General features: G+C 60.6%; 1 protein-coding gene across 1 annotated transcript in view; it reads right to left on the bottom strand.

The window, feature by feature from the left end:
- SEPTIN9 (septin 9) overlaps positions 1-13,045 on the bottom strand; it is a 73,274-nt gene that overhangs the window by 41,727 nt on the left and 18,502 nt on the right. The window contains exon 2 of the mRNA XM_087826376.1: positions 12,321-12,962. Coding sequence (XP_087682502.1) covers positions 12,321-12,962 — 642 coding nt within the window. The remainder of the gene's footprint in view (positions 1-12,320; positions 12,963-13,045) is intronic.

Genomic DNA, 13,045 nt, shown 5'->3' with positions numbered 1-13,045 from the left:
CCAGGAACAACCCAGGGGGTAGGGGGCGGGGGTCACACTCCAGGAAACGGAAGCGAGCTCTCTGGGGCCAAGCCCACTGCACAGGCCCCGCCTGCTGCTCCCCCACTCTCCCAACAGGAACCTACGCTGGCCAGCAGTGACCAGGGGTCTGAGCCTGTCCCCCAGCTCCCTCCTCCTGAGTGAGTGCCGCGTCCCACAAGCTCCCCTCAGGGGCTGGGCTCAGAAGGGACCAGGAGCCCATTCATTCAGGGATCCAGCCAAGCGCTGGTCAATATTGCAATAGGAAGGGTTTCCGTACACTTCTCACAAAAACCCTTCGACAGAGGATGCCCTTCAACCCATTTTACAAAGAAACTAAGTCCTAGAGTGACCTGCTGCGCCAAGGAGCCCAACCAGAGGCTGTCACAGTGACAGAGAAACCTGTGCCCAGTCACCAACCAGCTGGGGCCCTGGAGTCAAACAGCCCTGTGTTCAAAATACTAAGCCTGGCCAGCCACTTCTAGCTGTGTACCCTGGGGCAAGTGACTCGACCTCTCTGTGCCTCAGTACCAGCTTCTCTACAACAGCACCAGTAACTATTTCCTAAGCTGGCTGTGCCAATACATCCCCTGAAGCCCATAGCTCGGGGCCCAGCGCCGTGTAAAGTGTGCAGCAAGCGGTCACTGTGATTAATGAAATAATGAAGGCTGGGAGGGGAGCGACAGCCTCCCCGTGGGGTCCCAAAAATGGAAACAAATCTGCTCAGCTCTTGAGGCAGCAGCAAGCCAAGGGCAGGCTCCCAGGCCTGGCTCCCAGCACACAGACCAGCCCCTCGAAGAACATTCCCTCCAGCCGCAGGCAGGGCCGGGGCAGGCCGCCACCCTCGAACCATCCCAGAGCTGGCACCTGCTCCGAAAGCACACACTCGGACTTTCCAGATCTTTCCTCCCCTCTCTCTGACCTTCCTCCACTCAGCCACCACCCCCCACTTTCTTACTCTCTCCTTTCATTCCTGTTCAAAAACAAATAATTGCGGCCAAATGTGTCAGCTGGCTCCCTGGAACCTGCGGAGGCTACACTTCGGGGAGGGGTGGCCATGGGAACGATTACTCACCGAGAGCAGGATGCAGGGCAGGGGAGGGGGTGGGGGGTTGAGACAGGGTCACTGGGCAATGACAGGGGCCAGTCTGGCACCGCTCCCCAATCAGGACCGAGCCTGGGGCCACATCCCTAAAGTCTCCTGGACAAGAGACTTGACACTCCCAGTTACATGGTCACAAACACTGCATGGAGTCTGCCACTTTCGGGAGTAGGGAGGATCCCCTGGTGGGTCCCTGAGCATTCTGTGCACAAACACTCGGGGGGGGGGGGGGCAGAGGCTGCTCACCCCCACGCACTGGCTGAGATGCATGTTCGATCTCTGAGCCCACAGGTCGCACCTGGTAACATTGGCACTGAGTCCTGACTAAGGTCCCAGAGGAAGGGAAATTGGAAGGTGCAGGGGAGGGGGGATCAGAGCTGTGTGTAATAAACTTTCTTTTGCAGTGTTGATACCCCCCCCCCAAAGAGACTCTGGTTCCAAAGGGCAGGCTCAGGCCCAGGAAGCTGCACTTCAGATTCAGAACTTTCCAGACCTGTGCCCTGGAAACGTAAGCCTGGCAGGTGGAAGCAGGGCCCTCTGCCACAGGGTCTCGCCCACGGTTTCAGCTTCCCCATCCTGCCCTGTGGCCAGGAGCCCTGCCCCCTCCCTGGGAACAGCCCTGAGCACTCCCTGAGGAAGGAAGGGCTCTGAAGGAAGAGGCTGGGGGTTTTATGGACCCCCTGTACCCCTGAATCCTGCTCTCACTCCAGCCTCCCCCACCTCCATTCCCAGGCAGAACCCTGGGGCCTGCTCCTGAGGCCCAGAGATGAGAAATGAGGGGACTCGAGGAAGCTCTCCCCGTCCCCCAGGACGTGCTGACGGGCTGACCTCCCAGAAAGCCACGTGGTGTCCACTACTGTCCTGGCCGGCCTGCCTGGCTCGAGACGGAGCGTTGATAAGAGTGGAGATGCTGCTCTTCCGCTGGTTTTGCCACCTGACTTTCTCTGATTCCTGAGGGCCCCGGCCACAGGGTCCAGAAAGCGTGGACAGGGCCCTGTGCTGGTCGAGGTAACACCATCCAGAGCTAAGCCCAGTGGGAGTGGGGCTGGCAGGACCTCTGGCCAGGGCCTTCTGATTGTGGAATAGTGAGGAAGCTGCCATCCCTGAGGGCAAGGCTTGTCCATTTCCCACCCTCACCCCGGTGGGGTTAGAGGAAGCCCCCAGGGAGCCCATCAGCACCCAGGTCAGCCCAAGCAGGCAGGTGGGGGAACCGCTTGAGCTCCAGACAGAAAGATCAGAAACCTCTGGGGAGCCTGCAGGAGCCATCCATGTACACAGGACAGAGTGCTCAGGGACCTGCAGGGACCTGCTCCGGGTCCAGGTCCGGGGAGCAAACCTGGGAGGCAGGAATGCTGGCGTGACAGTCCAGGGTCTCCAGCTCTTCCCAGGGCTAGGCCCCCCCCCATCCCAAACATCTCCTGTTGGCTCTTCCAGAGAATTCAGGCTGGCCTGTGAGGCGGGGCAGGGGGACAGCTGGCCAGGCTGGGCTGGCCGGGGTTGGGCTAGCCTGGAGGTGACAGTGAGCTGCCCCAGCGGGCTCTCTGCAGCGGTGATCAGGAGAGAGAAATGGGACTTCCAATCGGTTCCCACTCACCCCCTGACAAGCAGTATCTTATTTCAAAACCCAGGGCAGCGGAGGGGCCGGGGAAGGGGAATACCAGCGTCTCCTTTCTAACTGGGGTTTTCTTTCATTTCATCATTCCCAGCGCCTTGTGAGAGCAGAAGGCTGGTGCTGGCCCAGGCTCTTCAGCATCCCAGCCAGAGCTCGGGTGGAGACCCGGCCTCGCACATTGGCCGGTCCCCAGCCCTGGGTGGCCAGCAGAGAGCTTCACCCCCCTGCTGCTGCCTCCTAGGCCAGCAGCAGCCAGGCTCCCCCAGGGTCCCAATCCAGACTGTCAACAGCTGTGGAGCTGCAGGCCAGTGGCTGGAGCTCCCTGTGCCTTGATTTCCTAACCTGGAAGCTGGCCTTATCCTGCTGGGGAGGGGGGGTCAGGCTGCTCAGCCCTGGCCACCCAGCCGAGGTAAGGATTTTACTCGTTGCCACAGGAATCTGGACCTGGAAGAGCCAGGGGAGTCCTCCAAAAACGAAGGGGAGGCGCTTGTGCCAGCGGGCGGTGAGCCTCAGGGGAGAGGACACTAGCAGGGAGGAGCAGAAGGAAGAAAGAACAGCCAATAGGGAGGCCCCTCCAGGTCCCCAGACCACTCAACAGGAACACGGCCCCCAGTGCTCCCTGGGCCTGCGCTCCCGGATCCCCCGGGTCCAGGCAGAACGCCCCACCGCGGGAGCCGGGTGTCTCCTGGGCCTGAAGGCACAGTGGGGCTGTCAGGTGATCAAGCACCAAGACCAGGGTGGCCAGGGCCCCACCCCACCCTTGAGACCAGGGCGCAACTACCTGCCAAGGACGAGCCTGCATGAGAAATAAGCAAGGACGTGGGAACAGGCAAGCCTCCTGCCGGGTTAAATCTCGGGAACTCGGGTTCTAACCTGCTGACCTGGGCTCTCCCCGCTGAAGAGAACGTCCACTCACATAAACTGCCGGCCAAGTGGGCTTTGGATTCGAGATCCGACCCGGTTCACGCACCTGCCCCGTCCATGCAGCATGACCGCCCGCCCATCACCCTCCCCAGAGACACAGGAGTGGCGGAGTCCCCGCCACCAGGGCTGCCGCAGGAGGAAGTGCAGCTCCGATGCTCCTGCCTGGCCCAGGCACTGAAGTGGGGGGACGGAGGGTCCACCCTCCTCCTGAACCCCCGCCAGCCTCCCCGGCCGCGCCCCACACCGGAAACCCACCTCCCGCACCCCCGTCCCAAGGCACCAGGCCTGAACTCACCCAGTGGGGGGTGGGGCCTGGGGCGCCTGCAGTCCAGGCGGCAGTGGATGGTAGGTGGCTCCAAGGCCGTGCTTTGGGAGGTGCCTCAACCCTCTGTAACCCGAGCCCCGTATGACATGCCCGCCCTTCCTATCTGCACAGATACGCATTCGTCAGCCCGCAGGCGGGCAGGCAGCCACCACCAGGAGGCCTGACGTTAGGCCACAGCCTGGGGAGTCATCCTGAGCGTGAAACAGAGCCCCTGCTCCCCCCTCCCAGGCTGGACTGAGGCAGGCACTGCCCCGGGGAGTGGGCAGGGGTCATGCCACCACTCAGGCTTGTCCTGGGGTAACCAGTGAGTAGTGGTGATCGTGGGTTTACTGCCCCTCTAACTAGGCTCCCGGTCTGTAATGTGCTCCCCATCACTGGGCACAGGAAGGAGCTGACACCCCAAGTTCTACCAGAGGAGGAGGCTGTGCCTGACAGCGTGCCCCAGGTGCCCCCAGCCCCTGAGCGCCCACTCCGTGGCCAGGCTTCTGTGACCTGCACTCGCTGACACATTACCTTCCTCACCTGCACGGCCAACACCTGAACACCTGTGCCCAGGTGTTCTCACGTGGGGAGGGAGGGGACCCCAACCCCACCAGGAAGGCTGGGCTCCTGAAGCACCAGGAGGGGGGATTTGGGGCTGAGGAACTTTGAGACATTTGGAGGCAGGAAACAAAGTTTGGGGGCATCCCTACAAAGCCCCAAATGACTATGAAAAAGTACAAACATATCTATGTTTTAAGACAGTAAACACCTGTGAATACAAATAATGGCTTCTCTATAATGAATTTCCACTAACCACCCCCTCTACACACCAGCACCTCCGAACAATTTGGGGGGTTTTAAATAGCTTTCAGGACGCTTCTCTAGAAAAAGGGTATGAAATGTAAGAAAAAAACCTCAAGCAGACCCATGGAAAATTTTTTAAGTGTTTAACGTATTAGGCTCCCACAAAAGTATCAGACTCAGATGTTTCACCAGCGAATTCTTGAACCGTTTGAACGCAGAGATGACTGTGTGGCTGCGAACGACGTCCCAGGACAGAGAGGGGGGAAAAAAGAAACACATCCAAATTATTTTTGCTCAGCCAGCACAACACTGACACCAAACCTGATAAAAATAGAGGCCGCACACACGCCCCACATGCTGGAGACCGAGCCCACTTGCGTGCGTCCGCGCGAAAACCTCAGATCCCCGCCTCCCTCTGTAAACCCAAATAAATTCCAGTGGGTTTTCAGTGCACAGAAACACAACCGTACACGCACCAGATGAAAACCTGGGCGGAATTCTTCTCTGTGACGGAGCGCAGAAGCCTCTAAGCAGAACACGGCCCCAAAAAGCAAAAATAAAGCAATACACTGGGCGACCTGAGGGTTGGAAGTCTCTGTTTGGAAGAACTCACTCTAAGTAAAATTAAAAGCGACTGGGAAAAAGCATGTGTACCAGCTTTCTGCAGAGGTGCACGAAGAACTCTTAAAAAATAGCAACAAGAAAAGAGTAACAGCCCCACTGGGGGGAAAAACGAGCCAAGGACAGGAATCAGCCGTTTGCAGGGAGCCAGGGCCCTGGGCCTGGGGGGGGGGGGGGCACCTCCCGTTTCTTAGTTAGAGACGCACAGGATGCTACACCAGTCGGGCAGCTTCCCACCATCCCCGCCTGGGCGACAGGCCACGGGCCTCTCTGCTGTTTGGGCTAAAAACTGGTGTAACTGCTTTAGAGTCCAATTTGGCAACACGACTCAGAATTTTATTTATTTTTTAAATTTTTATTTCTTTATTTTTAGAGGAAGGAACACACACAGAGAGAAACAGCGATCTGCCGTCCTGCTTGTTCATGCGCTCACTGGTTGCTTCTTATACGTGCCCTGACCAGGGGTCGAACCCCAAACCTTGGAATATCGGGACGATGCTCTAACCAACTGAGCCACACCGGCCAGGGCCACGACTCAAAGTTTTAAATGCACACGACCCTGGTGCAGAAAGTGCACTCGGAAGGCCTACCCGACAGCCACACATGCACGGATATAAATGAGAGGCACCGTCGAAGCCTCGTTTATCACAGTGAAAAGGGCGACAAGATCGGTGGGACGGACGGGGCAGTCAGGGGACTGCGCGGACGGCAAAGACGCCGCGGTGATGTGAACTGGGCAACAGCTGGCTGCAGAGGCTGAGCCCACGTGTGTCCTCAAAAGCCTCTGACACTTACACGGATCTCTCTCCGCGTGTCCCGAAGGAGGGTCCGCGCTTGCGAAACCTGGGCCGCAGCGCCCCAGCCGTGAACTCGGGCCCCCTGGGGAAAGGGTGGGGATCGGGAGAGACAGGTTCCCTTCCGATTTCAAGTGATCTTTGCTTTTTCTCTCCCGACAGTGGCCAAAGTCCCTGGGAAGCGGGAGTGGGGGATACGAGCAGAGCATGAAATACAAGCCACACCCACCCGCTAAACAGGGGCTGGGTTTAGTTTTCCTTCATGGGTGTGTCTGGGCCACACTGCAAGTCCTCACACCGTGTCCCTTTCATTCTAAGGACGCCGTGTAGGAGGCGACAGGAAAATGCCCACCCACCGGCGAGAAAATGGACACGGTATCAGTTACCAGGCCTGTGTGGGGCAGGAAAGGGGTCTGAGGCCCCGTCCCGCAGCGACAAGCAGCCAAGTTCTCCCAGGTGGCCCCCACTCTAACATCGGACACTTTGAAGCTGTAACCTCTGTGGGTCATTCTGGAAGGAAGGAAAGGACTAGGTGACCTCCAGGGCCACCTCTGATCCCAAGTGCTCCTGGTCTCTCTGAACTGCATTGGACCAGCCCAGGGATTCCCAAACCGGGTTCCCACGGAAGTCGCGCAGTAACAGCAACGGGAAAAGGGGGGGAGGCCTCCCCTCACCGGAGCACGTCCACCTGTATCCCCTCCCCGCTCAGAGAATGGACACTCAGACCTGGCCGCCAGCTGCCTTTGCTCAGCATCGACAACCCGCAGCTCTGGGTGCTCCTGGGGATGCCGGGGGGTGACGACTGTGACACCTACAGAAAGCCCAGGTCAGGGAAGCCAAATAGGAGAGGACAGGAAAAGAAGTCGGCCACACACAGCCACAGGGCCACAGGCAGCCACAGCAGGCCAGTGTGAACCACGTGGCATCCTCCAGGCCGACTGTGGGATCCCAGGGTCTGGGCAGGGCTGCCCACACTTCAGGGCACCCGGTGGGGGCCTGAGCACACTCCTACGGCGCTGAATGTGCCCTCTGTCCACATGGCACAGAGCGTGGCTGTCTGGCCCGGGCGCATCCCCCGGACAGCAGCTGTCCTGGGCCTGGGAGGCTGTGGACGCAGACACAGCAACTCTTGTGGCAGCTGCTCCGGCTTCCTGGGATGCGCACCGGGAGCCTCGCCCCGCGCCATGTGTCCGGGGACCCGGGCTCTGTCCTGGGGCCGGGCTGGGGGGTCAGGGCCGAGGCGCCCAGCGGCGGGGGGCAGAGCGGAGACCGCCTCCAGGGCTGCCTCCTTGCCCAGCCTCCCCCGCAGCTGCGCCTGCTCTATTTAAGGCACTCGGCAGCTGCCGGGGCTGCATTCCCGGTCGCCCCCCTGTCCTCCTCACCACTGGGCTGGGCTTGGCAGGCAGCTGGGCGGGCTGGTGATGGGAGGTGGGTTCCTTTTACTCGCTGCCCCTACCCTGCCCCATCTTGAAGGACACACCTGGTCCTGGCCACTCCTCCCACAGGGTCCTCTGTCCCCCCATAAGCCAGGGCCTTCCCGCTTCCGCCGCAGGTATGTGAGCGAGCCTCGGGGACAGCTCAGAGAACGGGTGTGCCTTCCCCACGACAAAGAACAGTTCTAGATGGTTTGAGTGAGAGAGAAACCCTACGGAGACGCTCGCTCAGTGTGCCCCACTCCAATCTCAGGTCCACTGTCACACATGACCCCTGGCTCCACCATGGACTTGGGCACCTGGAAAGCTCGGGCCACCTTGGGCCAGCAGGCCCAACCCCTCCCCCATTTGGCAGATAGAGAAAATGAGCCGGGGCTGGGGGTGGAGAGCACAGTGAAGTCCCATAGGGTAAAGCCGGGTTATGCCCAGGAACTCAGCTGGGCTCCAGATGGAACGCCCCACTCGCCACCCGGCCCTGTCACCCTGGCCTCCCCCAGGGCCTCCTATGAGCACCCAGCAACAGCAAAGAACCAGGCCCATGAGTAAGTGGCCGGTGCCCGCCTTATAAGGCAGCCTCAGGAAACTTGGCTGGTGTCAGCCTCGGAGCCAGGGGTGGGTGGCTCCCAGGGCGAGGCAGAGCCAGCACCCACCCCGCAGACAGGATTCTGGGCTCTGCAGCCTAGCCCCACCCAGAGCCACCCATGCAGAGGCAGAGGGAGAGCAGCGACCTGGGAGAAGACGCAGGGTCATTCCCACCCAGAGGCCGAGAGAGGGGCAGAGATGACCGCAGAGGCAACTGGGAAGGTGCCAGGTCCAGGGATGGGCACCAGCCTCAGAAACCAAGAACACCACATGCCGGAGTGGAGAGGGTCAGGTCTGTGGGTCCTCAGTTGACCAGAAAAGTATCTGCTTAGACCCTCAAGGGTCCTCTGGGGTCCCTGCATCTGCTTGCAAGTGTGACAAAAAAGCCGTCTCATCTCACTCCTCCAACACTGTTTTACTGAGCACCGACTATGTCCAAGCCACTTACCCAGCACCTTACGGGACTCTTAAAAACAACATCAAAGACAACTGCTCCACCCTCAAGTAAGCTAGAACCCAGCGCAGGGCACGGAGGGAATTCTGAATATTCGGCAAACGTTAAGGGTTTGGTTAGAGGTGAATTTCAGTTTCTTTCTAATTTCTATATTTTCTGCATTTTCAAAAAAAGGTACTATGAAACACTACTTTCTACGTTAAAAATTGTAGCAGGAGAAAGAAGGTTCATATACAAATAATTTTCGTTCCAAGCCAAACATGAGACATTATACATGAGAAAGATGTAAGGAGGCCTGGGAGTCAGAGGAAGTGAGGCTACCTCCAACTAGTGGGAGGGCTTCATGAAAGAAACGCCATCTGAGCTGGGCTTTGAAGGGTGCATAGGAGTTCAAAGAGCAGTGGTGTGAAGAGGAGCAAAGTTGGGGGTCAGAAGGTCAGAGCTGTGAGGAAAGGTGGCCTGTGGGAGGCCATGGAAACACTGGGACAGGAGGAGCTGAGGAGCAGAGAGATAGCAGCTGGACAAGAGGGTGGATGGACTGTGGAGGCCGTGGGGTGAGTGAGCCAGTGAAGGCTCAGAGTGAGCAAGGAATTCATCAGTACCACGTTTAGGGAGGTCAATCTGGGAGCAACTCAGCTGGGGACCCAGAGGACCTGGTGCTGCCTTTGGGTAAAAGGGGCAGTGTGCCACGAAGGGCAGTCAGAGTAGGGCCTGCGGGTGGGAGGCCCCCTGGAGCTCTCCACCCAGCCCCCAAGGAAGGGCAGAAGGGGACGGGAGTGCCGGGGCTTCAGGAGCGATGGACAGGACGTGGGGCGGCGGGAGGACCGGATGTGCATCTGGAAGGACTGGACATACCAGGACCAGAGAAAGGAAGAGCCCCTTGAAGAAGGGGCTGGGTGGGAACGCAGAGCTGGGCGCCCAGAAGCCACGGCGGTGGGTTCCGGGAACACCCTCCAGCAGGAAAGCCCTGCCCTCCTGCAGACCTGCCCCGACCTCGGGCCTGGACGCCCAGGGCCAAGCGGCTCTAGGCCACATTCCCCAGCGCTCAGTGGGCCTCGCCCACCCCCTCGCCCTGCTTACTCCCAGGCCAGAGGGTGGCTCACTCCACAGTGGCTCCTGGAAGGTGCTGTAAGAGGGAAGACCTCCCAGGGAGCCATCCAAGCCCCCCTTCTCCACAGTGCACCCTTCCTCTCCCCAGCGTCTGTCCAACCCCACCCCCCCCACCCCCCCAGCGTCTGTCCAGCCTAAAGGTTCTCCACGGGTGAGTACCCATCTCAGAGAGCCTGTCCCCACCCTGCTGGTAAGACATGAGGGTCGGGCACCGGCACATGTGTGAGTTCACACGCATGTACACACACAACTGGCACAGTCTTGCTGGCCTATGGCCCCTCCACACGGAGCTGGACTCCCCTCTGCACAGGCCGCTCCCGAGGCGAGTGCTCTCACGCCCACTCGGATATTTAAATTATTTTCCACAGAGAAACTGCACAGCTCCCTCCCAGCACCTCTGGACCGGGGCCTGGGCTGGGAATGCTTTTCTCTCCCTCCTTTGCCAGGTCAATCCCCCCATCTCCAAAAGTTAGGGGAAGGAAGGGTCACGCTCCCAGGAAGGCCCCTGCACTGCTCCTGGTCCGACTGCCCCATCCTGCTCCTGCGGGCCCAGTGCTCAGCCAGAGCCAGCCTGACCGTCCCTGCACACCTCTGAGGCTGTGCCCCACCCGCCAGTGACCCAGGGCAGTGCCACCCTGAGCAGACACCCCCCTGCCTGCGCCCCAGAGCTGGGACCATTTCCTTGGTCACCCAGCACGACCCGGCCGGCCTGGGGATGACCATCCCCAACCACATCCTGTTTGACTAGGCTGAGCGCGAACACAGCACCCCCAGGAGGGGGACATATCCGGTGCCAAAGGCGCTGGACCGACAGAAGACCATGAGGAAACGGCCTCCCGGCCACTCCCCAAACACTGGCCGTGCCTGTGTCCTCACAGCACACCGGGGAGGGGCTGTGCAGGGTCAGGGTCAGGGTCAGGGTCAGGGAGATGGGGGAGAGAACAGACACACAGACCCAGGGCCGAAGGGTCTCCACGGTCCCGCAGTCCGGGGCCTCTCCGTGTCTCAGCCCCTCGCTTCCCCCCGACCCCCGACCTGCTCAGTCCAGTGTCCCCTTGAACAGAACACAGCAGCTCAGCCCACACCCCCCCCACCAGCCCAGCGCCCACCCGTCCCCAAGTCCACTGGGCACTGCCAAGGTTTCACTCAACAAGGGGGTGGGAACAGACAGAGACGCGTGCCCGCGCCCCAGCAGCGCTGCGCCCGGCGCCCAGGAGCAGAAACAGCCCCACGCCCACCAGAGACTATGGACAAACACAGGGCGGTCCCCACGCCGCGGAACTCAAGCCTCCGACAGGAGGGACCCGACACCTGCTATGACACGGACGGACCGTGAGGACACAGCTCAGTGGAATCAGCCAGACACTGAGGGACACACACCGAGTGACCCCACGTATATGAGGTCCTGGGGGAGTCAGGTTTACAGAGTCAGGAGGCGGGCGGTGGGTGGCAGGGCTGGGGTGGGAGAGGGGGTGAGCGTGCAATGAGAACGGGGTTCTGGAGAGGGGGGTGGCGACGGCTGCAAGGCAAGGTGAATGGACCGAATGCCACTGAGCTGTGCACATAAACACGGTTAAAAGGATAAATCTTACGTCATATGTAGTGTAACCACAATTAAAAACAATCATCATGAAAAGGTAAATAAAAAACCCAGAACGAATCTGTCTGTGCAGCCCACGAACACCTACTGGACATCTCCTGAGGTCCGAGTCCTGCGATCAGAACTGACCAGGCCGTCGTGCGGCTCAGCCCAGCTGGCACCTGCGCACATCCCAGCGGCCGGGGGCGCGGTGTCCCAAGGGGACCGGCACTGCCTCCTCTGGAATCTCCCAGAGTGAGCCCGAGTCCGGGTCTGGGTCCTTCAAGGACAGCGCCCAAGCCCCTTGCTTCCCTCTTCCTCTCCTGATCAGAGGAGCACCCTAAAACAGCTGTGGGCAGGTACCATGGGGATCCCTGGCCGGGGGGGCTCCTCCCCGTGGTCCAGAGAGCCTTAGGGCGCAGAGATTAGGCGACTCTGTGTTCTCCTTGCCTCTGCTCACAGTCCCCCGTCCTGGGGGAGAATGTGGAAGACCCTCCAACGCAAAACCTCAGGAGGGCAGGACCCACCCACCCCCCAGTCCCACTCCGGGGCCTCGGCCTCGGCCTCGGCCAGGCATTTGCAGGGCTGCCTGCCATTCCTCCCCTGGGCCCAGTGGCCACAGAAGGTGAGAGTCCGTCCCTGGGTCTCAAACCTCCCTGCCTCTCATTTCCAGGCTCCAGCCCCACACCCCCGCCATCCTGGGCTCACAGAGGGCCCGTGTTGACCAGTGAAGGAACCCCTTGAAACCCAGAGGTTCCTCCCCAAGTCTAACTCAAGTCCCACTTGCTGCATCTCAGTTCATCCACCGTGGACAGAAAGAGCTGCCAGTCTGCTCCCCTGACCTACAGTCACTCGCCCCTGTGTATTCTTGGTCTCCACAGAAGCACGGCCCCCCCCATTCAGCTTCTTTCTCCAACACTCCACAGCAAAGCCAGCTCCCGCCCCCCCAATCCTCACCACACCCGGTGCTTGCTACTCACCTTCCTGGCTCCTGGGTGGCGCCTCGGCAGAGGGGGGCTGGGGCTTGGGCTCCAGCCTGCTGTGCAGCTGAGACATCGGGGTGGGTTCTGAATTCTCCAGGGTCTGGGCTGGGATAGGGGAGGCGGGCACCTCGGCTGACTTGGGCACCTGGATCTCCACCCTCTTGGGGGCAGGGTCTGCACTGGGGGCGGTGGGCACCTCAGGGATCTTGGAGGTGGGGGTCTCCACCCTCCGGTGGGCTGGCTCCTGGGGCTTGACTATGGTGATCTCCGCCCTCCGGGGGGCGGGCTCCGGCGTCTTGTGGCCCAGTGCCTCCGCCCGCTTCAGCCCGAACCGGGAGGGCCCGGGGGGGCCGGCATTCTCCACCTGCTTGGACGAGATGTCGATGGAGATCTCGGTGCGCCGGGACATGGGCTCGGACTTGGGCCCCGACAGCTCGACCCTTCGCAGGGCGGCCTTGGGGGAGCGCTGGCTCAGGGAGTCTACATGGCGGGCGGCGGGCTCGGAGTTCTTCACGCCCAGGTCCTGGAATTTCTGGGTGGAGCTGGCCACGGTGGCCCGGAGAAGGGGAGTCTGGACCCTCCGGGGTGGAGTGGAGTTGGGCGTCTCAACCTCCTCGACCTCAAAAGATCTTTTCAAGGCTGAAAGACAGAGAGAGGAGGACATGGTGAGTGGACGGCTCGGGGACACCCAGGAGCATTGCAGTGAAGGCCGGAGGGGAGCT

Source organism: Miniopterus natalensis, chromosome 17 (assembly GCF_054644295.1).
Source record: "Miniopterus natalensis isolate mMinNat1 chromosome 17, mMinNat1.hap1, whole genome shotgun sequence".
NCBI classification, from domain to species: Eukaryota; Metazoa; Chordata; class Mammalia; order Chiroptera; family Miniopteridae; genus Miniopterus; species Miniopterus natalensis.
The sequence above is the reverse complement of the archived record's forward strand: the minus strand, read 5'-3'. Positions and strand labels throughout refer to the sequence as shown.